Below are 25914 nucleotides of genomic sequence, written 5' to 3' on the forward strand. Positions count from 1 at the left end.
ATCTATCTATCTATCTATCTATCTATCTATCTATCTATCTATCTATCTATCTATCTATCTCTGCATAAAGGGAAAGCAACCTGGAAAGCAGGGATGTGAGACATGCTCGACGAGTGACGTATAAATAAGTCGACAACCACTGTAGTCCTTTTGTAGCAATTTGCTAGCAACGTATGTCTTTAAAGCAAACAATTGTTATAAAAAGGTAACATTGGTTGTAGTTTTTTTATGACCATTTGTAACGTATGTTCTGAAAAGCCTCTTCAAATAATGTTAACCACAATTTTACTTTAGCCGTGAAACGAAAACCGTAGCAACACAGGATTGGCCTACAAATGTACGTCATCAGCAAACAGCTCGTGGCCGAAGTCGGGAGCGCGCGTCAGCTGACATCCGCAGAGAGCAGAGCCAGACATGGATCAACTCAAAGTCAAAGACAGGATCCTCGAAAACATCTCTCTGTCCGTCAAGAAGGTAAGAGACCACCATACACGCAGCGACGATATATTTCAACCTTCTCTAGTTTGTAATTCGAAGGTTACTTTAAGCTGTTTGCTGTTCACGCTATCAAAATAGTTGGGCCTCCCCCCCTCCTGATGTGTTTTGGTGAATACAAACGCCTTGGCATCTTGAGAAAACATCCAGTGTTTCCTTTTAAGAAAAGGTTTTACGAATACAAGGTTAAGAAGTCAGCTGGTAGTGCACTAGATGAGTTTACTCTAGGTTATATTGTGTATTTATAGCGTAGTTAAAAACTGTTTATCTGCAAAATGACATGGAAAGGATTAAGTGCTTTTATACTTGAGTCAAGTATGTTTGAGTCAATAGATTTGTTAACTGACTCATCAGAACTGTGACATGAAGTCCCTGTAAACAAGTTCTGTGATCAAATGAGATCCTATTAATAGGACAAACAGAGCTGCTACTTATTTTATGGAGCCATCCCAGGTCACCCTGCATTTCTATGGCCATTTTGTTCTGCATTAAAGGGATAGTTCACACAAACATGAAAACCAAGACTGTCCGAGATGTAGGTGGCTTTTCTTCTTTAATAGAACATTGAAGGTGCAATATATGTTTTTTTTGATCATTCAAATATAAAAAAAAATCACGAGAGCAGTGTTGCTGACGTTTGTATTTGCATTATCCCAAACATTTAGAAAAAGGTTCAAGCCAACTAGTGAAACGGACCATATGCTGTGTCGCCATTCTAAACATTTGGTATGGTTGTATAAAAAAACGCCAAAGATGCTTCATTATGTTGTGCGTTTTATTAGACCACATGCAGCATTATAACAAAATATTCATGTATTTAGCATGTTAAACAGTGCTGCTTCTTCCTCAAGTGATCATGTCCAGTCAACTATGGCATAATAAAAGCTTAAATGTGTAAGTGTAACGAACTGTATTTGAACACAGAGCTTATTATTTGCAATCTTTGAAAAGTCTATGGGAACATCCTATGGTGATTTTATTGAGGAAACCAGTTTTATGCTAGCAGCCGATTGGCTTACAAGGTTACATCATAGTTCCTCCACTCTATTGCTTTAGCGCTCTCGTTTTGCTTCAACAGCTTTCAGCTTCACTCTGTTTGATACTAGAAAGATAAAAAAAATAGTCAAGCTCATCCATGAACATGGTTTCCCACAGGGTCTCCCATGATTCCACACTTAGTCATGGCATCAACAAACTACACTTTTGTTGGTTATGAAAATGTGTCCTCTAGTGGCAAAACTTGCATACAGTGCTGTGCCTTTAAATAAGTACTTGAATAGAAACGTGGTCCATGGTGATTTTATAAAACGTTAAAAATATACACCGGTAAAACTAAGCTAATAACTTTGGCTTCTCTGACGATCCATTAAGGTCTTATGAAGTGAAACGATCAGGTGCAAGACTCTGGATGTTTTTTACAACATTATTTCCTTTAATCTAAAGCCTCAGCAAAGTGTCCTGAGCAAAAGCACGAGGCTGTGGATTAGCTAATGTTGTAAATATTGTTTAGTTTCTTACACAGACTTAACATTTTGCTTCGTGAGACTTCATTGTATCATTAGGAGACATGAGGAGTACTTTGTTTTTGCCTCAGTTCTGAGTGTAAATCAACAGCACATTTTCAGTTTGATGAAGTACCCCTTTACCTTACTGAATCTTTGCTGTTTACATGATCATGAGTGATGCTCTTACTTTCTTAGTCTGTCTTTTGCAGCCATGCTATTCTGAATATCAGTCACTTGCACACCCTGCCGTCGTTGGATTTTTAGCCTATCAGGTGCTTGGCATTAGTGCTTTCTCCTGGGTTTTGTGATGAGCTTGCACAATCCGAGAATCGCAGAGCGGCGAAATCTGAAAATGCATTTCTTAGGTTGTTCATCCAGAATAAAAAGGATTGCTTGGAATGTCATGGCTTTGTGCACTTCAGAAATTTACCACTCGACTTTTCTCCTTCACTCTCAAGTGCTGTCTCCTTAACACTTTGTAACATTTAATCCACAGTTGCAGAGTTATTTTGCGGCCTGCGAGGATGAGACGCCAGCCATCAGGAATCACGATCGTGTTCTTCAGCGCTTGTGTGAACACCTGGATCACGCTCTGCTTTATGGGTTAGACAAGCTGCACCAGAGCCTTTCAAAACTGAAGCACTTTTGTAGTAGAGGATTGAAAGCTTAAAGTGTTCTTCTGTGTCTAATAGGCTGCAGGACATTTCATCAGGTTACTGGGTCCTCGTATTACACTTCACACGACGAGAAGCCATCCGACAGATTGAGGAACTCCAACACATAGCCACCAATCTTGGCAGAAGTAAGATGATGTACTGTTTGTAATGTTAAAGTAGACTGCTGTTGAAAATTAAGGGTCAGTTAATTATTTTTTATTATATGTTGTTTAATAAATTATTAGTAATTATTATATTATATTATATAATATTATATTATATTATATTATATTATAGGGTTGTCACGATACTGGATTTCGGTACCAATCAGTACTGAAATTTTAAAACCATCCTTTTCACACTAATATTTAAGCGCTGTTGAGCACGTTCTCAAACGGTGCTGATTTTCCATTATGTTCACATGCTCAACAGAAATGACTGTGATTTGGCCATGAAAGTGGTCAGTTCACCGAACTCACCGCTGTTTACTGAGTGTAACCAGATACAGGGACACTGGACCGTTTCAAAGCCGCGATTCATCAGCGGATCGCTCGTATGACAGCTTATAAACAAAACGGCTGATCGTCATGACTTTGAAATTGTCCCTGTATCTTTGTTTACACTTCGTAAACAACAGTGAGTTTGTAAACTGATGAGAGTGCTCAAATGTTAGCGGGAATTGGACGTTTTCAAAATGTCAGTATCGTTGGTACCGAATTCCAGTATCGTGACTTATATTATATTATATTATATTATATTATATTATATTATATTATATATTTAGCAGTGTTCCTTTTACTTGAACAAAGTTGAGAGTAAAAGTCGATTCACACTGCAGTGATCGATGACAATCTTGGATAATTAAAAGATTACAGCAACACATAACTTGATGTGTTGCCACCTGTCTGCATCTGTTTGTGTGATTTGAATTGGCTTTAAGAATTTATAATATTACATCAGATTTCTGTTAAAAAAATGTTCTTCTTTTGAACTTATTAAAATCCTTAAATTCATCGTAATTTATACAAAAAGTTTCCAATAATAATAATAATAATAATTATATGAAATTTTGTAACAATTAAGCAACAATTTAGCATTTTCTAATATTTTCCTCTGAGACTCTTAAGACTAGAGAGAATAAGCTGATACTCAGGAAAGAATTACAATGCAAATATATTAAAACAGAAAACATTTTTTGACTATAGTTTTGATCAAATAAATGCTTCCTTGGTGAGCAGATAAAACAACACTGGCCCTAAATATTTGATGTATAATATTGTGGCACTTGTTTGGACTTTGTTTCCTGTAGTAAACTATGACTGCTATGTTGTTGTTCTGCAGGTCGTGCCTGGCTCTACTTGGCGCTCAATGAAAGTTCTTTAGAAAGCTACCTCCGACTTTTTCAGGAGAATCAAGGACTGCTTCATAAATACTATTACAAGTGAGTGTCTGAGATGATGACATGGTTGTTCTGTGGTGAAACTCTTCCTTTAAGCAGTCATCTGATTTTTGAAGGCCGTTTCCTCTTTTGCAGAAATGCATTGGTTTGCAGTCATGACCATCTCACTCTGTTTCTTACGCTCGTCTCTGGGCTTGAGTTCATTCGCTTTGACCTGGAGCTGGTATGACGCAATATTTATTGATTTCTCCTAGCTGTAATTAAATCACCCGTTACACTGCATGTTCTAGACCTCAAGCTTCCAAAAAACTGTGTGTTAAGCAAAAACAAATACTGTTCTTTACAGGCTGTTTCTAAATGTAATTACTGTATAATTTAGATAATCTGACTCATAAACGCATCACAATAATTCATTTTAAACAGTCCTGATTTGAGATGAAAATTAATTTGATATGAATATTCCATGTTGTCTCAAGTTGAGCCAGTAAATTATTATATTAACAAAATGAGTATAAACAAATTAGCAGTTATTTACGTTTTTTCAGAGGGACTATATACAGTTTGCCAATTTATTTATACTACCTAATAATATATTGAAATACTGATTAAACGCTCTTCCATATCTTACTGTACTTCGGGCCAGACTTGCTATCAGCTTGCACCAGTGTAAACTACTTAAGTGAAAAGCTGTGGACGCAACATTTTTGTTGCTGAACTTTTCATATGCATTTGTAGGAGCTTTTTTTTATTTCTTGTGGACAACAGTTGTAAGAGAAGTTGTTTGTAACATTGAAGTCTGAAATGAGCTGCTGTGCTGTTTAAATTGAGCGCAGTCAGTAGATCAATCACAGAACTTTCCAGTCCCATTAGTATTTTTTAAAAATTTTAAATAGGATTGAACTTGCCCTGTTTAGCAAATCTGGTCCTTTGTCCAAGATATACCATATATATTGACATTTATCACTGAGTGTCATATCAGTCAATATTGATAATTATGACAATAGATATCAAATCTCAGTTTCTTTACAGTTTAAAGGCTGATCCTGAGGGAAAACTGTAGATGCCAAACTGTTAATTATTAAGTTAACCTTTTAATTTCAGAAGATGACCAACACATGTCAGCCAAATAGACGTTTCACTAATTTTATAATGATAAAAATGTCTAAAAACTGCATTGACTTGTTGCCTTAACCAAATATCTTAATTATTTCTTAGTTCTTGCATGTTCTGGGTGATATCGAATTGATAATATTATTAACATAGTACCATAAACCTTTAGAACATATACTCTTTTTTTAATATTGCATTAAATGAAGGTTATATTGCAATAATAATCATTGTTTTATCTTCTAGCACTGTTGCTATCTATACCTCTGTGGCACAATCCTTCATTTTCTATACATTTCTATGTATATATCAATGGCAGGATGTCCCATACCTGGATGTTGCTCCCTACATGCCTGAATACTACAAACCTCAGAATCTGTTGGATTTTGAGGAGAGGTTGCCAAGCTCTGATAGTCTGTCACTGCACTCCTTCACTTCTCTCACATCCACTAATCTCGAGTGGGACGACAGTGCTATTGCCCCATCCAGTGAAGGTAAGCTATTCACTTCTCTTTATTTCTTCTGTTTCTTATTTTCACACTTCTGGCTTTTATCTTTATCCTTTTTTTCAAATTGGCATATTTGACATAAAATAATAAGTTATTCTGATCTAAGATGACCTGTTAGATCACAGTTGTCAAAGCCAGTTCCTGGAAGGCCACAGCACTGCACAGTTTAGATTTAACCCTAATTAAACACACCTGATCAAACTAATTAGGTCCTCCAGGCTTGTTTGAAACCTACAGGTAAGTGTGTTGGAGCAGGGTTGGAACTAAACCGTGCAGAGCTGTGGCCCTCCAGAAACTGGCTTTGACACCTATGTGTTAGATCATTTATATAAAATCCTAGTGTTCAGTAATCTTAAATTTGCGCTTCTATTTTATCTGGTGGCACATTTCACAATCCATTATGTCACAGTGTTTTTTTCAGTTGTTGGTTTTTATTAGTTCCTCATATGCCAAGCTTCATTCACTTGATCTCTTTTGAGTTTCTGTTCTTCTTTCATTCACTTCATTATTCTTTCCTGTCTATTGATGAGTCTTATTTCTCCCTCTTTTAGATTATGATTTTGGTGACATCTTCCCTGTGTTGCAGTCATTGCCAAGTGCAGACTGGGAAGGTGGGACATGGTTATTTCCCCCTCCCCAATCTAATATTCGCCCAATCCATCTGTCCAGACTAACTAACAAGCATTGTGCATGTCCATCTCACTCAGTGCACGTTTGTTTCACATGCATACGCTGCTGTAGGCATTCTATCTGTGATGTAGATTTCATAGATGGGTTGCTTTTGGTGTTCATGTTCTTATTAGACTAAAGCGAACGCCACTCTCTGCTGACATAGGGTTTGTATGGGGTGATGCTAAAACATAATCCGTGTCTGAAGCAGCTGAACCTCTCTGTCTGTTGTCGGATTGCCTTTCCTGTCATGTGGCAGTGTGAAAGCTGGTTTGCATGTATGATGCTTGGATTTTAACCAACTGCTTCCTAACTGTTTAAATTCAGTGGCAAATATTAGCCACGATTAACTCCTATCAAATGATGACTATAATAACCGAATCCTAGTATTTTAATAGTAGTTTTTGCCTGTGTGATATAGATTTTTTTTGTAGGGTTGACAAAAATGTTTTTAGATTTGTTTAGTTGATGTATATTAATGACAATACAAGACCATATTAAGTTGTTAACGTTTAATGTACCTGCTAACATTAACTTATGTGTCGTTCTCTTTCTTAAATAAATGCAACACACACATAAAGTGCATCCTTAAAGTATTCATAGCGCTTTTTCCGCTTTTTTTTTACATTAGAGCCTTATTCCAAAATGGAATAAATTCATTTATTTCCTCAATTTCACACACAATACCCCATAATGACAATATGAAATTTTTTTTTTTGAAATTGTAGCTAACTTATTAAAAATAAAAAATCTGAAAAATCACATGTACATATACTTTGTTGGTGCACCTTTGGCAGCAATTACAGCCTCAAGTCTTTTTGAATATGATACCAGAAGCTTGGCGCACATGTCTTTGGGAATTTTTGCCCATTCCTCTTTGCAGTACCTCTCAAGCTCTATCAGGTTGGAGGGGAAGCAACGGTGTACAGCCATTTTTTTAGATCTCTCCAGAGATGTTCAATAGGATTTAAATCTGGGCTCTGACTAGGCCACTCAAGGAGATTCACCGAGTTGTTTGCGACAATTTAAAAAAAAGCTTTTTTCACATTGTCATTATGGGGGTATTGTTTGTAGAATTTCGAGGAAATAAATGAATTTAATCAATTTTGGAATAAGACTGTAACATTTAAAAAAAAAATTGGAAAAAGTGAAGCGGTATGAATACTTTGCACTGTATATATGTATTGTATGTAATTTAATAATGCAAATTGAAATGAAAATTATAGGCTAAAGTGAATATTCAGTATGTATTTGGCTGATTTTTATTATTATTATTATTTTTTGTATAATTGTATTAATATCTCATTTTATTTATTTTTTAAATAATTTTTCCATGAATTTGACCTAAAATACAAATTTCCTCTTTTTTAAAATGAGAATATAAGCGATTAGTCTATAAATTATTCAGATTTATTTAATAATCAACACAGAAATATTCAGAATTTACACATTGACAGCTAACATTGATTAAAAGCTGCTTTTCATCTTTTTTCATTCTTCATAATGGCTTCTCATCTGCCTATTATCAAGATATTGGCTGTTTATTTAAAATTTTTAATTCTACATCCCTAATATTACCCAATACCTAAACCCAACTTATTATTATGAACTACTTTACTATTAATAAGTAGCTAATTCAGTAGTTTATTGAACGCAAAGTGTTAGTTGATGGTTTGTTAATGGTGAGAATTGTACCCTAAATAAAAATCTGGATATTAGCAAATTATAAATGTGATATTAGCAGCAAATAGAATTATCTACATTAAATTAAAGGATTAGATGGAAGTAGCTGGAAAGCCAAGTTTGTGCTTGCTTGTCTGTGTGCATTTGTCATGAATCAGCAGCTGCTAATCTTGCCTAAATCTCCAAATAAGAATTCCTAATACCCGCTTCTCATATGGTTTCCTTCTTCCTCTTGTTTTTTGGACAGAGGGAGACTTGACTGATCCAGTCAGTGGGCCGCGCTCTTCAGGATCAGACCCTCAGACTGTTGTCAGTGACTGTGTTGTAGTGAAGGTGTCGGCCGGCACAATCAGAACTAGATCACTTTCACGAAGCCCTACATTTCGGCAAAATCCCTTCACTGAGGACTCGGACACCAACACTTCAGCTGACGTCACCCCAGTGCACATAGCCAGTCGGCACGCTTCAACAACTGGAGAAGACACTGAAATTACCAGCACTGAGCTGGAAGTCATTAGGTGTGTATTGAGCATTACAACTAATGGTTCAGGATTATAATAGAGGCAGATAACACATCAGCAGTTAGGACAAGGGTGTTGTTTTTGTATGCAATACTGAAATAAATTTCTGAGATTTGGCTAATATGTGGCTGAAATCTACGATCTTCACTATGTTTATTAGAGTATGTATCGCAAATGGCACATAGTGCACTATATAGGTGATTGAATGTCTTTTTAAATCAGGAAGATCAGAAAAGGCCACAGGCGAGTGCTAAGGGCTCCGTAGAAATATTTGTAGAAAAAGCTGTACAAATGTAAAATAATTCTTTTAAGTAAACCCCTTCACTGCACAGAAACGGTCACGCACGGCCGGCGAGTCCTCTGTCCGTCTCCTGTCTGAAAGGATCTTAATGCATCCTTGTTTCTTGTGCGTTGATGAATATCATTTTATTTGCTTTCATCCATTTATACGATATCCAATTTGCGGCAGTCCCACGGTTAACGGCATGGACCTGAAATCACCATCAACTACTCAAATGTCCCACGCCACACTGGTGCATTGAGTCTTGTTTGAAATAATTTGTCTCAGCGCCTATTAGAAGAGCACAGTGATTTGCATTTGGTTTGAATTATTTTCCAAGATAAAACATAATGCAAACGAAGATTATTAAATAATTAAATTTTATTTTATTTTTTATAAAATAATTAAATATTATATACGTTTAGAGATAGTTAAAGAAATGAGCAATAAGTAAACATAAAACTGTAGTGTTCTCATGTGATAGTATAGTGTATCGGTGATCTCACAGGGCGACGATATGGCGATTTGAAAATTTCGTATGTCGCCCAACACTACTGTAGTGTGTGTATGGATGTTTCCCATTACTTGGTTGCAGCTGGAAGGGCATCCACAGTGTAAAACATGCTGGATAAGTTGGCGGTCCTGAGGAATAAAAGGACTAAGCTGAAGGAGAATGAATGAATAATTAACTATTTTATTAAGATGAATGAACGCATATTAGTATAAAAGAAAGCAAAAAGCAAACTAGAAAAGGGATTTTTAAAAATAAAATAATTATTTAAACAAAAATGATTAAATGTATATATTTTTCAAATAAAATAAACGCAGTGAGGGAAGGATGACATTTGGGCAGCTGTTGCTTCTAAAAGACTGAAATCCCTGCGTTTCAGAAATTTTAAAATTTGATGCATCTGCGTATTACATGGTTTTCAGATTGGAAATCATCAGCTTTATTGAAAAAATTAGTTTATTATTATTTCTTTCTTGTTGTAATAGTTCCAAAATAAAAATCCCACATATCTTTATGCTAGTTGCCCATTGAGGACATCTTGGAATAAGTCACATTGAAGAGCACTGTAAAACATATGACCACCAGCAATGCAACTTTAATGAGACATTTATAATGTATGTACATCATGTAATGTATGTTCTGTTGCTTGCTAGTTAGTTTTATAAACCAATACTGCTAAAGGGACATGGAAAAAGCTCTTTACTATTTGGTACCCCTAACAGTGCAGAAAAGAACTTTTAAAATCCTTTTAACTGTGTCATTTTTCAATTTCTAATTACCAAACAGGTTTATCATTAGACAGAGGAAATTTCCCTGTCATGTTTTCACCGGTATATTTTTGTTGTACAGAATGGCACGGCGACGAAAACCCGGCAAGAAACGACGCGGCAGAGGATCATCAGTGAGCAGCGAACAGAACGTCATCTCTCCAGAAGTGACTGACGAATGCCTTCAGATTGTAGTTGAGAGAGACGTCACAGTAAACCACATCACCGTGGACAGTCGAGTTCCTCTGGAGCGTCCCGACAGCACTGCTTCAGAGCCCTTGAGGAATGGGAGACGAGAAGGAGAAGATGAGGAGCCTGAAACAGGACTGAGGCTTCCAGAAATGACGGACACTTCAATGGACAATGTAGGGCAACCCCTCCGTGAGGTCATGGACAGGCTGAATGGGTCTCTGGATGCTGAAGATGGAGCAGATGAAATTTGCACCGCTCACGACGGGCCCCCCAATCAGCAGCCCTTTCGAGAGGATGCTGGCGGTGAACCTCCAGACCCAAGCGATGGTTTCCTGCAGGCCCCGCTGCCACCTGCAGACTTCTACTGCTTTACCTCCCAGAGTCCAGACCCTGCTGCCTCAGGTGGTGGGCGCCATGACTTTGCAGGGCATGGCGAGCCGCAGGATGTTCCTGTTAGCAATGAAGATGAGGGAGAAGCAGAAGCAGAGGCAGCAGCTGCAGGGCAGGATCCCTCCATCGCCATAGAGACCACAGAGAAGGAATGGAGTCAAACAGAAGAAGATGATGAAGATGCAACACAGAGCTCTCATGCTGCAGAATTCAAGTGAGATAGTAAATGGGTTATGATTTAATCAACTAGTATTTGTTTACATGAGTAACAAAAAATGCTGATAACTAACAAAAGTCAGCTCTTTAAAAAAAGTCAATGGGCTCTATGCACAGCTAGTGTTTTTCAGCCGATGATAATCTTCTGTTGGAAGGTTAATGTGACTATTTTCAATTTGATAGGGTTTCTTTTACAACATCGATGTTGTAATGTAATTAAAATACATTCAGTTAAATAGACTCAAGCATTCATTTAGTTGTTCAAGCGTAAAACAAGATGAAAGACCGCGTAACCTTAGTGCCGTCAGTAGCAACAGGCTAGTGCAGAAACTCCATTGAAAATACTAGGGTCTGCGCCAAGTGGTTAGTGTGTCGACACATAGCACCCAGGTGCTTGCGGCGACCCGAGCTTGATTCCTGGCTCGAGGTCCTTTGCCGATCCTTCCCCTATCTCTGCTCCCCACACTTTCCTGTCTGTAAATCTCCACTGTCCTATCAATAAAGGTGAAAATCTCTAAAAAAATAATTATTTAAAAAAAAAAATACTAGGGTGAAGTAAATTCAAGACATGGCAGGAGAAAATGGAAATTAATCAAAGTCCCTTTAAGGCAAGTCATTTTACTCGGCAGCCATTTCACTCTGCAGCATCAAATTCTCTAAAACGGTTTGCCAAGCTTATGATTACATTACATATTTGGAACCCCCAATAAAACTAAACAACATCTGTCTCAAAAGTTTAGTTTCTAAACGTCCGTATCAGACAAAATCGGCATATTTTCAGGCAAATGTGCATGCGCACTCGAAAGGAAGGAGATCATGACACCAACCTCATTCATGGCTGAATTACACATTATCATCCTCTTGGTCTTGATGGCGAATGGAGCGACTCTTTGTTTACACATGTGTGGGTGTTTGAGTAGTTGCTGCTGTCATGTGATGTGTGTTTGACAGGACGGACTGTACCTTGCGTTTGATTCATACAGATTACAAAACCAAAAAAACTTTTGTTATTAAGTGCACTTGGTTGATCTAAAAGCACACATTTCAGGCTTTCTGTGGATGCATTTCTCATGTGTGCGAAGCAAGTATTTGCTGAGATTCCAGTGTGTTTGTTGACCACCAAACTTAAAAAAAAAAAAAAGCACACATCTGGTCCCCCGGAGTAACGTCAGTCTATAGCGATCGATGATTGGCTCCTGTACTAGTAGGCCCTTTTCCCTATTCAAAATTATACGAGTGACACATCTTGTGTATTCTAGAGTCTTTGATTTAATGCAGTGCTACTTGTTCGGTCTGAAACCCACTTAATGTTGTATATCTATCAGGCAGTGAAGATTCCTGATTTTTAAACCAATCAGATCTTAAACATGGCGGTTTGGTAATGGTGCGACAGTTCACCGGAAGTCCTTGGGCTGGCTGACTGAAAATTAAAAGTCTGTGTGCATAAACCCCATTGTCCTGCTTTACATGAAAATCAGTTACCCGGCAACACAAGTACACTGCATTTACAAAACTTTAAATAATAAATTGGTTTATTTTGGTAAAAGCGTAAATATTTGCATATGTAATGAGTATAACATTATTTAGATTAACGCCATTAAAAGCTTACCCCTCTCTCTCTGGAGATGCAGGATTTGGACTATAGCACTGCTGTTTCTTATGCACATGTTGAGAACACATTTGTCAGAATGCACTTTAAATTTATGCTTGCATCAATCCAATCCATGTACACTCGGCATAATAAACAGACAGAAAGCAGGTAAATGCGTTTACATACTTGCTGAAATCAGCATAAGTCAAAAATCTAGTAATAGAAACCAGTGTATTATCACTTGATAACATGCAATGTCTGCTTATTAAGCATGATCAGTTTAAGAATGTGAATGTAAACACACTCAGTGAGATTTTAGGCCTGGAATAGCTCTAATTAAAATGATTCATTGGGTGAAAAGTGAATAGTTCTTGTCTGTTTGTTGTGCAGGGTGGATAACAATCATCTGCTGCTGCTCATGATTCATGTTTTCAGGGAGAATGAAGAACAGCTCTTTAAGGTGAGCATCCTAATATCTTGTTTTCATTGTCTTGTGTATTTGAGTGCCTACTCTGCCAAAACCAGTTCTTTTGTGAACAGGAAAGCCTTTTAACCAAATAAATGGAGCATTTAGTAAGTAAAATGGTAGTGATGTGAAATATTAATAGACTAAAATAAGGTTTCTATTTTGATTTTATTTTAAATTCTCAAATGCTAAATGGTTTCAAAATTTTGCTTATAGTCATGTTGCATTTTTCAGGTTTTGGAAACACTTTTTTTTTTTGAATTTATTTATTTATTTATTTATTTATTTATTTATTTATTTATTTATTTATTTATTTTTTATGAATACAATTTTTTTAAAATATATTTAATTTAATCCCAAACTAATTTATAGTAGAATATATATCAGTATACATTTAATTCTATATATTTACAAACAAATCTTACCCGGAGCTTTTCATGGCAGCATATATGCACAAGGGATTTACAGTTTGTAATACAGTTTTGTGTTTGTTGAAAGAGGTGTATCTAGTCCTAAAATAAGAGACCCCTCAATAAAATCTGTGGAACAATATCAACAAACAAACATCTCCTTAACATTTCACTGGAATGAAATCTACGAACTATAATTAAACCTGTTGCAATTGCTGCATCTTTTAATGTGTAATATGAATGACACTCCCATTCTAATGTAACATTAAACTGGTGCTGTTCTATTAATTGGTCTGCATTTCTCTTTCAGATGGTGAGGATGAGCACAGGCCACATGGAAGGAGATCTGCAGCCTCTATATCTGCTTTTAACAGACTGCTACATTTACCTCTTGCGAAAAGGTCAGCAAAACGTCAGTAGAATATCAGGGCTTTGTTACAGCCATCTTTAAAACCACTTGTTTACATTCATTGTTGTGTACCACTGATTTCAGGAGCGGCGGAGAAACCCTACAGTGTTGAAGAGGCAGTGTCTTACAATGAGCTGGACTACATCTCTGTGAGTACACCTCCTGAACACTTAATGATCAGATTGACTTACTGCAGAGAGAAGTCAACATTATTATTATTATTATTATTGTTGATATTTATTTATTTAATTTTTTTCAAATATTTTCCAAGTGCTGTATAACAGAGAGATATATTTTTTTCGATACATTTTTAAACCTAATACTTTTAATAACTCATTTCTGATAACTAAATTCTTTTGTCTTTGCCATGATGACAGTACATGATATTTTACTATTTAGCAAGATACTAGTATTCAGCTTAAAGTGCAATAAACTAAGGCTTAGTTAAAGGCTTAACTAAGGTCAACAGTGGTTGGTTCTGTAGTCAATTGTGGAAAAATAAATCCTTAAGGGGCTAGTAATATTGACTTATTATTAAATCCAACCTCCCAACCCAACAAAAAGAAATAAGACTTTTTCCAGAAGAAAAAATATTATTGGAATTAATGTAAAAATTTCCTAGCTCCAATTTATTGCTCTAACCTCACTATGTATTATAACTATTTAAATGGCTAAGTTTTAGCTCAGTGTTTCTCAACCACATTCCTGGTGGACCACTGCATGTTTTGGATGTCTCCTTTTTCCTGTCCCTACCATTACAGGTCTTTCAGTCTCTGCTGATGATCTGAATCAGGTGTGTTTGGTTAACGAGACATGGTCGTCCAGGAACATGGTTGAGAAACACTGTTTTAGCTAATTCAAAAGCTAAGTTTGCCAGTAGTTGGCACGTTTATATGTGAAGAGTTTAGATGCAAAAACCTCTAAATGGCATCTGAAATATTCTTCTAAATGAGTATTTTTATCAGGCTCCTGAATTGAGGTTCAGTAATATAATTTTTATGGCAAAGAATAATTCCCTTTCGTGGTCTTTAAAGTGAAATAACTCAACATAAATAAAGGAGGCTGAGAAAAAGTTAATTTTCAATGGAAATTTCAGCCGGCACTTAGAGGTTTTTGCATCTGAATTTTTCAAATATATTATAAGTAATAAGTTAAAAAAGAGAAAAAATTCTGAACGAATTAGTTTTTATTGCTTGAACAGCAAAGATGAAGCTATGCTACAATATATGATGTTTATGCAATAATTCAAAGACTGTCCGCCACGACTTGAGAGTTCTTTACAAATTTAAACAAGTTTTCCTAGCATTAATTCATGAGAAAAGGCTGGTCAGACCCAATCACCAGGCACTTCCATCATGAATGAGATGCATTATTATGCATGAGAAAGTATATCTTCTGACGGGAATTTCTTGAGACTTTAAAGCCATTGTTTGTGCCTCAGGTGGGTCTTCACCAGCAGACCATCACTCTGGTGTGCACAAACCGAAGACGGCAGTTCCTGCTGGACACTGCGGACTCATCTCTGACTGAGTGAGTTTTTCATTTGAAGCCCATCACCTTGAGGTTAAATAATATAAATATCTCTGACGAGGATTTTTTTCATGGTCTCTCCTCAGCTGGTTTCTGACTGTGCTGAAGGAAGCTTGGGAGAATGGCTGTAGGGAACCTCCATACCCATCTATTCTTACTGACGCCACCATGGAGAAACTTGCTCTCTCCAAGTTTGTGTGCCAGGAGACTCAATGTGAGGTAAATGGAGCAGATCCATCACCCTGAATAATTGATGAGACTCTGGCAGATGCTGGCTCTCTTTGATAATCTTGGTTCTTTGTGCTGACTCTCTTTTACGATTAAAGCATGTATAGTGATCACTTTAGGCCATTGCTTCTCAACTGAAGAGCTCTCAGTCTTTGAAGGGGGAAGATCAATAGTAATAGTGTTAATAAATTGTTATTAATTTAAGATGTAGACTATTATTTCTTATATAATAATAAAAAATACTTTATTCTTTTTTTATTAATATTTTATTATTATTAATATTATACGTGTTCACTATGCATTGTTTTACCTACATATTTCAGAAAGAAAAAAGCAGCATCTTAAACTCGGGGTTAAAAGAACAATGAAATATTTTCTTTATCAGCGCACAGAGCAATTCTGCTCAAATGGAAAGATCTCCTTCCACCCACCTTTATTTAATGGACCAGAGAGATGACGTCTTGTATTTACCTTGAAAATTTTAAATACTCTTTAAAGTCCCAATAAACCAGAAGCTGCGGTCGTTATTCTTTTGGTATTGTGACGCAGTTCCTAGAGAAACGGAGTTTTGAATGAGCAAACAGTAGGTGTGACTTGTTATTTCTACCGTGGGATGTAGTAAAGTAGGTATCTATTAAGAAAGATTAGGAAAGGGGTTTTGAAAGAGTTATTACAACTTTACAGACCCCTCCTGCTCACCATTTCTGTTTGTTGTCAAAACTGACAGCTGGAGCAGTGTTGGCCACCCCCATTACCTCAAAATCACGTAATCTGATCAATTAACTGCAAACAAACAGGAAGTGCATTTTCAGATTTTAACTAAAGATTAGAAGGGCAAACTATTTTTTTTTTCTTAATGACATGGACAGATGGCTTGTTCACCACAAAACTAGCAATGTGAGCCAACAAAATCATATAGTTAGTTTTGATTTCTTGGGGACTTTAAGAGGATCGAGTAAACAATCAATAAAAGGCCATATCTTATAGCAGTGTTTCCCAACCCTGTTCCTGGAGGCACACCAACAGTACACATTTTCAAGCTCTCCCTAATCCAACACACCTGAATCAACTCACCAGAACATTAGAAGAGACTCCAAAACCTGAAGTGAATGGGTGAGATAAGGGAGACATCCAAAATATGTTCTGTTGGTGTGCCTCCAGGAACAGGGTTGGGAAACACTGTCTTATAGAATTATGTTATTAATAATTATTAATAATTTATTTTGTTGTTGTTGTTGTTGTTATTATCATTATTAACATTGCTAAAAAATGTTTCTCCAAATACTTGTAATTTTATACTTGCGTAATTGACAGCTATGTTTTGTTCTATTCTTGGTAAGGCTTTGTGAATAGATATATTTGAAAATTAATAAAATATTTAAACAAAAAACAACAATATAAAAAATGTCCCAAACAATTTGCACTGACTTTCGTTCATACAGTGCTCAGCATATACAAGTACACCTCTTACAAATCTCTCATGTAAATGATTATTTTCCATAGGAAGATTTACAATAGTATATTTGTGCAGATACATTAGATTAGTCCGTACTGAAGCCAAATCTGGAGCTGATCTGACAAAATAACTTATAATAATGGTCCAAACTTAGTAGCCCAAATTTATATGGAAAAAATATTAAACAAATAAAAAAAGAGCAACATTCAAGAGAAACAAAAATGTGTAAAATGTTGTTGAAATTTTGTAGTTTATAATTTTGTTTTCCAATATTTTGCTTGAATGTAATTATATTATCTGTCCATTTCTATAGATGTTTGGTGATTTTATAATATTATTTTAATAAATCTATCTGTTTAATAAATCTGTTTTGTTTAAATGCACCAAAATGACCTATATTCACTGAAATATGGATAAAAATATTCATTTGCAAAATGGTGTGTACTCAATTATGCTGAGCACTGTAACTTACCTCTTAAACCCATACAGTAAATATAAATAAATAACCCTATTAAAACCTAACACTAAAGTGAATGCATGCATATTTATTAAAATGACTTAAGATTATGATTTAAGAGTAACCTGCCAGAGTACAACTGCTAATTAAACTGGCATGCTAGGACTTGTCTTACTGATTTAATGCTAACTGTCTTTGTGTAGATGTCTGAGATGAAGATTCGCCTTTATTCTCTGGTTCACTGGGAAGACCCAATGGATGTGACCGTGGCTTCACCAACATCTCCGTCAGGCTCTAGAGCATCCAGCAGCACTAAAGAGGGGCCGCTGCTGTACCGAGCCGGAAGCTCTTATTTGGGGAAAGAAGTGTGGAAAAGTTGTTACCTAGTTCTCAGGTATAAAACATCTCATTAAAGTAGTCAACAGTGCGTCATCTTATTTATGTGCACTGAATGTTAATCTATTGATCTACCTGGCAGCAATGGCATCCTGTATCAGTATGCAGAGAGAACAGATGTTACACCTTTGATGTCTGTTACCATGGGGTAAGATTTCACTGTGTTGCAGGTCATGGATTTCAGTTTCTTTTCAGTGTGAAATCTTAATACTTAATTTTTCATGTGATCGCCTCATAGGGGAGGGCACTGTGGAGGCTGCAGACGTTCTAACAGCACGGAAAAGCCTCACGCCTTTCAGGTGATTCTGACAGAACATCCACCGTTAGAGCTCAGCGCAGAAAATGAGCTGGAAATGGCAGACTGGATGCAGCTGCTCTGCCAGTCTGTCTCTAAAGGGGTGAGCTGTCATAATGTACTTTTTTAATGAATGTAAACAATTAAAAAATAAAGCATGTGTATCAGTATATTAGGCCCATGCATTAGCTTTTAGTGACATAGATAGGAAATCCCTCACTGCTCTCGACTGAGGAACTTTTGTAATATTAAGAGAATTAGGACCCGGTTTACCAATGGCATGGAAGTTTCTGCAGATGATTTAGAGACAATGCAAAAATTAAAGAACAAAGATGTAACAGAAATATGGAGGTGGTAAGGAGAAATCAATGTGCATGATGTCAAAGTTTGCCTACTTCATAAATTGAATCTGACCGAGGAACTCCAAAATAATACATATTCAATAAGGTTGGGTGCAAGAAAAGCTGTGTCCATGCCTTTTCATCACTATTATTCTCTTCGCTAGTGAATAAACTACAAAGAAAATTGTATAATATAGTAATATAGAAGCCAACAAAGCTGCCAAGGAGTGCAAAATCCCACCTTTAGATTTAGAGCCACCTAATAAAAGGCTATATTTTAACATATGGCAAGCAGAAGGGGATCAGTGCTCAGAAAATAAACGTTTTGAAATTTCAGCCTGAAATGGGAGAATCCAACTTTTTAAGGCATGGTGAGATCGTTTACAGAAGATGCCGAATCAGATACACAAGACTCACACACGAACATTTACTCAAAGCAGAAGAAATGTCAATATTTCAGCAGAAACCAAACTGTTAAACATAACCTTGTGAACTGCCCTATTTTTAAAGTTCTCAGACAACACTTTTTATCAGGAGAGACTTTAAATGAAATATTGTTAAATGTGAATTCTTCAAAAATTGTACAAATTTGTTATCAAAAGTAAACATTTTAGATTATTATTATTATTATTATTTTTATATTATCTTATGTATTATTTATTGCTGTTGATGACTTTCTATTGTTAGCATATTTTTATAATTATAGAAAAGTGATATTCAAGAAGCTGATATGGCAATAAACTCAAACTTCTCTCCGTGCTAGTAAATCCCAACAGTTGGGTTTTAACATCAAAAAGAAAGTTAGCACTGGCGCAAGCTGTTAGTAAATCTGCCTGTTAATTTCTACTTCTGCTCTAACAGTTAAAACTTTGTATTGTTATTTTATTAATTTTTTGTTATTGTTAATTCTACTTAAATACTACTAGGCACACTTGCAATCTAAAAAAAGATACAAAACTATTCATTTTTTTGTATAATTTGTGGTATTGATTATTTTTTTTATTTTATTAATAGCTAACAGTTAATTTGTCTTTATTGTTTGTATTAGTTGTTAATGTTAGTTTTTATTTATGTTTTTGCTCATGTTTGTGCTGAAATGGAAAATGATTCAGTCCTTGACTCAAATATTGTAAAGTGATTCAATTGACTCTTGTAAGAACAATCCCTTTAAATGTATTTTCCATGAAGTATTCTGGAGACGAGTTCTCTTTGCTTATCTTGGATAAATGCAGTTTAGTCTTCTGCATGTGGGAGTGTGCATTTGAAACGCATTCAGATTCACCACATGACAATGCGTTGTTGTATCGAATCAGTTCTACACATGCCATCGTTTACATTCTAGTGAATAATGTTTGTAGATGAATGTTATTTTCTTACTAGCCAGCCAATTCTCCAGATGTTGACCAGCATTTGTTTTTGCTTCTCAGATTATTCCGCAGGGAGTTGCTCCTGCACCCTGCATCCCATGTTGCCTTGTTCTCACAGACAGGAAGTTGCTCACGTGTCACCAGGATTGCCAGACCAGTTTTTTCCGTTCTCTAGGAGGAGCCGATTTGAACGATGTCACAGCTGTTTGCCTGGAGGATGACAAGGAATACTGTGTTGTTGTAAGTCTTCGCACATATTGTAGTGCATAAGAGGTCTCGGCGAACAGATGTTTGCTCTTTGTAGTTTCATACTTAAATAAAATGATCGCAGGTGTTTCTCAGAGGATTGAGGAAATGCCACATTATCTTATGAATGTGAAAGCTTTTGTGAATGTGAAAGCTATTATTTTTTTATTTGCAGGAGTTTGCAGAGGATCGAGCTCAGTTTCTCCCTCCCTGGGTTTTGTATTTTAGCGGATATGAGGAACGAGATCGGCTTATAGCAGAATTAAGTCAAGCATGGACTGCTGTTTATCAGGTAAAAAGAAAGAAATCATTATAAGCCAGCATATCATCACATCTTATCTGAATGACATCCTTGAATGCATACTAAATTGTTTATTTGCAGACCTTTATGATAGACTGTATCCCACTTGCTAATACAGCTGTCTGTTTAGATTATTTAAGCAAAAATACATGTTTTCCGTAAGGAAGCTTTTAATTGATCAAAAGTGACAGTAAAGATATTCATAATCATATTAAAGATTTTTATTTTTAAATAAATGCTACATTTTACAATGCTACAAAACCATCCTTACAACACTGATAATCGATAAACATTTTTTTTAATACCAAAGTGTATTAGAATGATTTCTGAAGGGTGATGTTGCTGAAGACTGCAGAAAGCTTTTACACAAAACTAATTTCAATATTTACACAGGTTAATTTCAGTTCAAATAATCCACCAAATTTCTGACCTGAAATCTTTAGATTCTCTCCACCTCCCCTTGAAAAGCCATGTTTACAGCTTCTTTATACCTGATGATAATAAAAAGCTTTTTTCGTCAATGATAAATACGGCCATCTTCCTAAGACTGTCGAAAAACTTATTTGATCAGAATTCTTTCTTAGTGTAAGTGCTTGAGCTGCGGGGCAAAATAGTCTGAGAAATCCATTCCTCAAGTCAAGTCAAACTTTATTTATAGAACACTTTAAAAACACAGAAGTGAGCCAAAGTGCTGTACAGAAAATATACAACAAAAAAAGCATAATAGTTTATAAAATACATGATAAAATATAGCAAAACTACCTAAAAAGACATATTCTGTACAGTTGTAGTCTTTAGCCCCCCTTTAAATGTATTTATTTTTTAATTTTTTCCCAAAATGATGTTTAACAGAGCAAGGAAATTTTCACTGCATGTCTGATAATATTTTTTCTTCTGTAGAAAGTCTTATTTGTTTTATTTCGGCTAGAATAAAAGCAGTTTTTAATTTTTTAAAAAACATTTTAAGGTCAAAATTATTAGCCCCTTTAAAGCTTTTTTTGATAGTCTACAGAACAAACCATCATTATACAATAACTTCCCTAATTACCCTAACCTTTCTAGTTAACCTAATTAACCTAGTTAAGCCTTTAAGTGTCACTTTAAGCTGTATAGAAGTGTCTTGAAAAATATCTAGTAAAATATTATGTGCTGTCATCATGGCAAAGATAAAATAAATCAGTTATTAGAAATGAGTTATTAAAAACTATTATGTTTCGAAATATGTTGAAAAAAAATCTTCTCTCCGTTAAACAGAAATAAGGGAAAAAATAAAAAGAGGGCTAATAATTCAGGGGGGGCTAATACTTCTGACTTCAACTGTATATTAAAATAACCAGGTATTTAGATCAGGGAACAAATGCCAACGAAAACAAATGAGTTTTAAGAGTGGAGAACACGGAAGAGGCCTGTCTAATGTGCAGCAGTAAATCATTCCAAAGTCTAGGACCCGCCACAGCGAAAGCATGATCCGCTCTAAGCTTACGTTTTGTTTTTGGGACAATCAGGAGAAGCTGATCAGCTGACCTGAGAGAACGAATGTGCATATATGGGGTGTATTAGCACAGGGATATAAGGTGGAGCAAGACCATTTAGAAATTTTAAAAACAAATAAAAGAATCTTAAACTGTATTCTAAAATGAACTGACAACCAATGAAGCAAAGCTAACAAGAGGGAAATGTGGTCATATTTATGAGTATCAGTTAACAGGCGTGCTGCAGCATTTTGCACCATTTGTTGACCTGCTACTCCCCACATACAGTGCATTACAGTAATCTAACAGAGTTGTCACAAAACCATGGATCACTGTCTCAAACTGTTGTTTTGGAATATAATGCTTTATTTTTGCTAATTATCTTAATTGAAAAAGCTAGATTTAATTGATGATTTTTTTTGCATCAGATGGTGCTGTATACTTTACAGACATTGGCAATCTGCTTGCATCCAATTCCTTACATTTACCATCCTAAAATAATCATTAATAAAATATGGAAAGGTTTGAGCGAAACGTTTAAAGCTGTTTTCATTAATCTCATGATATAAAAGCTAACTTGCATGACTAAATAACAAAATAAAAACTTGAGTTACTTTGAAACCCTTTTTTGTTTTAAATGGTACATCTGGTTAACGTAGTCTGTGAAAACTATAAAAAAAAAAAAGTCATTTGAATTCTTGTACTTTCATTGTATTATCTGCATGAATCCTGTTACCAGTGTACATGTGTACATGTGTGTGTGTGTGTGTGTGTGTGTGTGTCCAGGTGAGTCTACCTCGTAAGGCAGTGTCAGACCTGTCGGTTCAGAAGAAGTGCAGCGAGGCTCTGGAGCTGATGAAGAGCGCATGGCAGAGGAGCGACAGTCTACACAGAGGCAGATCAGAGAGAGAACCATGGTGCTGACCCCCTCCTTCACTACATGAGCTCAGACATGGACAGCAGGGGGAAATCGGCTCACCAGCAAACCTACTGTTTATGTAGGTACAAGCAGACACTGTGAGCTCTTCGAACAAGGCACCATACTGAACAATGTGGGCTCATTTCATATTAAACTAACGGTATTTATGGCCTGACCTCGTTTACACTTGCCTTGCACAAATATTTAAGGACTTCAGTTTAAGGCTTTTGGCTTTTACAAGTGGAAGTCTGCAAAAGGAAATCAAAGAGATCAAGCAGTTCTCTTCCATGTGTTTGGAGTATATGTATATATACAGTGTAAATACGTATAGTAGGCAAAATTCTAAAGCTTTTAAAAAAAAAAAACTTCCCTGCGTAACGTGGAGAGATACTGCACACGCCTGTACTATAAAGAGGTACAAACTGCTTTTTGTGCACTTATGAAAGACTATTTTAGTTATGTTTACACCATTGATATTATCTGGCTGCTTTAAGATTTGAAAGTGTAACGGTTTGCATGACACTCAAAACGCAGAGAAAGCGAAGTCGGGGGAACTGGTCTGGCTTTATAGGATTAGTTCTCACAAAAAATGACGAACATTTGACATTTACTCTCTTTCGGGCCATCTGATATGTAGGTGACTGTTTTTTCAGTCAAACATTAAAGTCGATTAAGCTGAAACTGGTCCTCAATTAAAAAAAAAATTGCAAGTCAACAGCCAGCGGCACTTTGAAAGTCTAAAGAAACCCATATAGGAACAACAAAATTAATACACATATTTATGAAGTGAAATGATTGGGCTTGATTGGCTAATGAAGTGAAACGATTGGTCTGTGCTGTATCTATATAGTAACGTTTCACCTCACAAGAACTTTTTGTGCATGGTGTACTAATGTAGTTCTAAGTGTTTTTTAGCCTTTAAAAGTGCTTGTAGTCTCCGACTTTTTAAAATCATTAAAGACCCATATAGAAAGAACTAAATTAATACACATGACTTCTTCTGAAGCACTGAGGGCTTATGAAGTGAACTGATTGGTCTGTGCTGTATTTTAATAGTAGTGTTTCACTTCACAAGACCTCAGTGTATTTTTCAGAAGCACAGTGTATTTATTTAGTTTTGCCTATAGGTGTTTTTTAGATTTTCAAAGTGCCTGTCTGACTTGCATTTTAAGAATCACCAATCGCCATTTCAGCCTAAAAGTTTCCTTTAATGTTGTATTGAATAAAAGCAAAAACACTTGCTTCTTTGCTTACCTGAGGGTGAGTGAATTAACTGCAAATGTTTCATTTTTGTAGTGAACTTTCCCTTTAATTTTGACGTTTAATATCAATCAGCAACAATAATAGTGATGGTACGGTACTGGCATGTAACCACTGTTGTGTTGAACTATAAAAATGTGCTAGATTCAGGTGGTATGGAGAAACTGTAATAGGGATCATATAATTCTAATACATCATTCATTCATTAAGGTTATTAAAGCTCTTTCACCTAAAGAAAGGCTATTTAAAAGTGAAGGAGTTGATTACAGCAGAATTGCACAAGATTCAGAATTGCACATTTGTTGTTTTCTTTTTTTTTTTAAGGATTTTTTTTGTGATATTAAAATGATTTCAGATCTTACAGGGGCCTTTGGGAAACACTATCAGTTTGGAGGTTTTTTTTTTTCTCCACTTTAAAAAGTATTATCAGCTTTTTTTATGCATTATTTTTTAGCTTCAATATCAAAGCCATTCCCAGTCCCTCACTCAGACATCCCATTTCCACTGAAACACTGTAGGGTGGTTTTAAGAATGTAAAGTGCTTTTAAAGAAAGCAAAGGTTTGTGGATCTTTGTCAGACTGTGACGAATGGAAGCAGAAGCAGAATCTCAGGTATGTTGAAGTTAGTTTCAGTCAACAGTCATTTTGAATAATACATTGCTGGGCAATGATGGTATACAGTTGTTCATTAACAATTGAAATGTGGTTTTATGTTTTCTGTTTCTTCTTTTTTTACTAGCTACTTTTAAATTTTGTTTTTATTTTTTTTATTGAAATCAGTAGTCAGCTGTGTTCTAACACTCTAATGTCTCAAATACACTAAATGCTGCATGTACATTTTGGAAGATGTCATTAATATGATCAATAAATCAACTTTTTAAATGAGATGAGTTTGAGTGATAATATCATGAGACGTGTTGAAAGGAGTGAAAGCTGGTTGAACGTAACTCAATCTGCTGCAAACAAAATATATTACAGAAGAACAAACCGATCACAGAAATGAGGAAATTCCTAAAATAAGGAAAAAAGATGTCAGTATTTATAAGTGAACTAGAAACTACACTCACTGGCCACTTTATTAGGTACAACTTACTAGTACCAGTTTGGACCCCATTTTGCCTTCAGAACTTCCTTAGTCCTTCATGGCATAGATTCAACAAGGAACTGGAATTACTCCTCTGAGATTTTGGTCCATATTTACATGATAGCATCACGCAGTTACTGCAAATTTATCAGCTGCACATCCATGATGCAAATCAAGGCAGGATGGATGCCAAATTGAGACTCATCAAACCAGGCAACATTTTTCCAATCTTCTATTGTGCAATTTTTGTGAGCCTGTGCGAATTGTAGCCTCAGTTTCCTGTTCTTAGCTGACAGGAGCGGCACCCGGTGTGGTCTTCTGCTGCTGTAGCCCATCCGCCTCAAGGTTGGACGTGTTGTGCATTCAGAGATGCTTTTCTGCATACCTCGATTGTAACGAGTGATTATTTGAGTTACTGTTGGCTTTCTATCAGCTCAAACCCGCCTGGCCATTCTCCTCTGACCTCTGGCATCAACAAGGCATTTGCGCCCTCAAAAATGCCACTCATTGGATATTTTCCCTTTTTCAGACCATTCTCTGTAAACCCTTGAGATGGTTGTGCATGAAAAATCCCAGTAGATCCGCAGTTTCTTAAATACTCGGATCAGCCCATCTGGCATCAACAATCATGCCAAGTTCAAAGTCACTTAAATCACCTTTCTTCCCCATTCTGATGCTCTGTTTGAACTGCAGCAGATCGTCTTGACCATGCCTAAATGCATTGAGTTGCTGCCATGTGATTGGCTGATAAGAAATTTGCGTTAATGAGCAGTTGGACAGGTGTAC

General features: G+C 36.0%; 1 protein-coding gene across 2 annotated transcripts; it reads left to right on the plus strand.

Annotated features, from left to right (window-relative positions):
• Positions 1–377: 377 nt before the first annotated feature.
• Positions 378–24926, plus strand: plekhm2 (pleckstrin homology domain containing, family M (with RUN domain) member 2). 2 transcript variants are annotated; one of them, XM_056449382.1, is made up of 20 exons: positions 378–474; positions 2497–2603; positions 2693–2802; positions 3998–4097; positions 4191–4278; positions 5482–5656; positions 6223–6282; positions 8271–8541; positions 10185–10898; positions 12882–12951; positions 13678–13768; positions 13861–13925; positions 15218–15306; positions 15393–15525; positions 17651–17841; positions 17926–17991; positions 18082–18241; positions 19907–20086; positions 20268–20384; positions 22652–24926. In XM_056449382.1, the coding sequence occupies exons 1-20, from the start codon at positions 415–417 to the stop codon at positions 22787–22789; spliced, it is 2985 nt and encodes a 994-aa protein (XP_056305357.1). In that variant the 5' UTR covers positions 378–414; the 3' UTR covers positions 22790–24926. The 2 variants fall into 2 exon arrangements, with proteins under 2 accessions (XP_056305357.1, XP_056305358.1); XM_056449383.1 differs by lacking the exon at positions 6223–6282.
• The last annotated feature ends 988 nt before the right edge of the window (positions 24927–25914 follow it).

Source organism: Danio aesculapii, chromosome 23 (genome assembly GCF_903798145.1).
Source record: "Danio aesculapii chromosome 23, fDanAes4.1, whole genome shotgun sequence".
Lineage (NCBI taxonomy): Eukaryota > Metazoa > Chordata > Actinopteri > Cypriniformes > Danionidae > Danio > Danio aesculapii.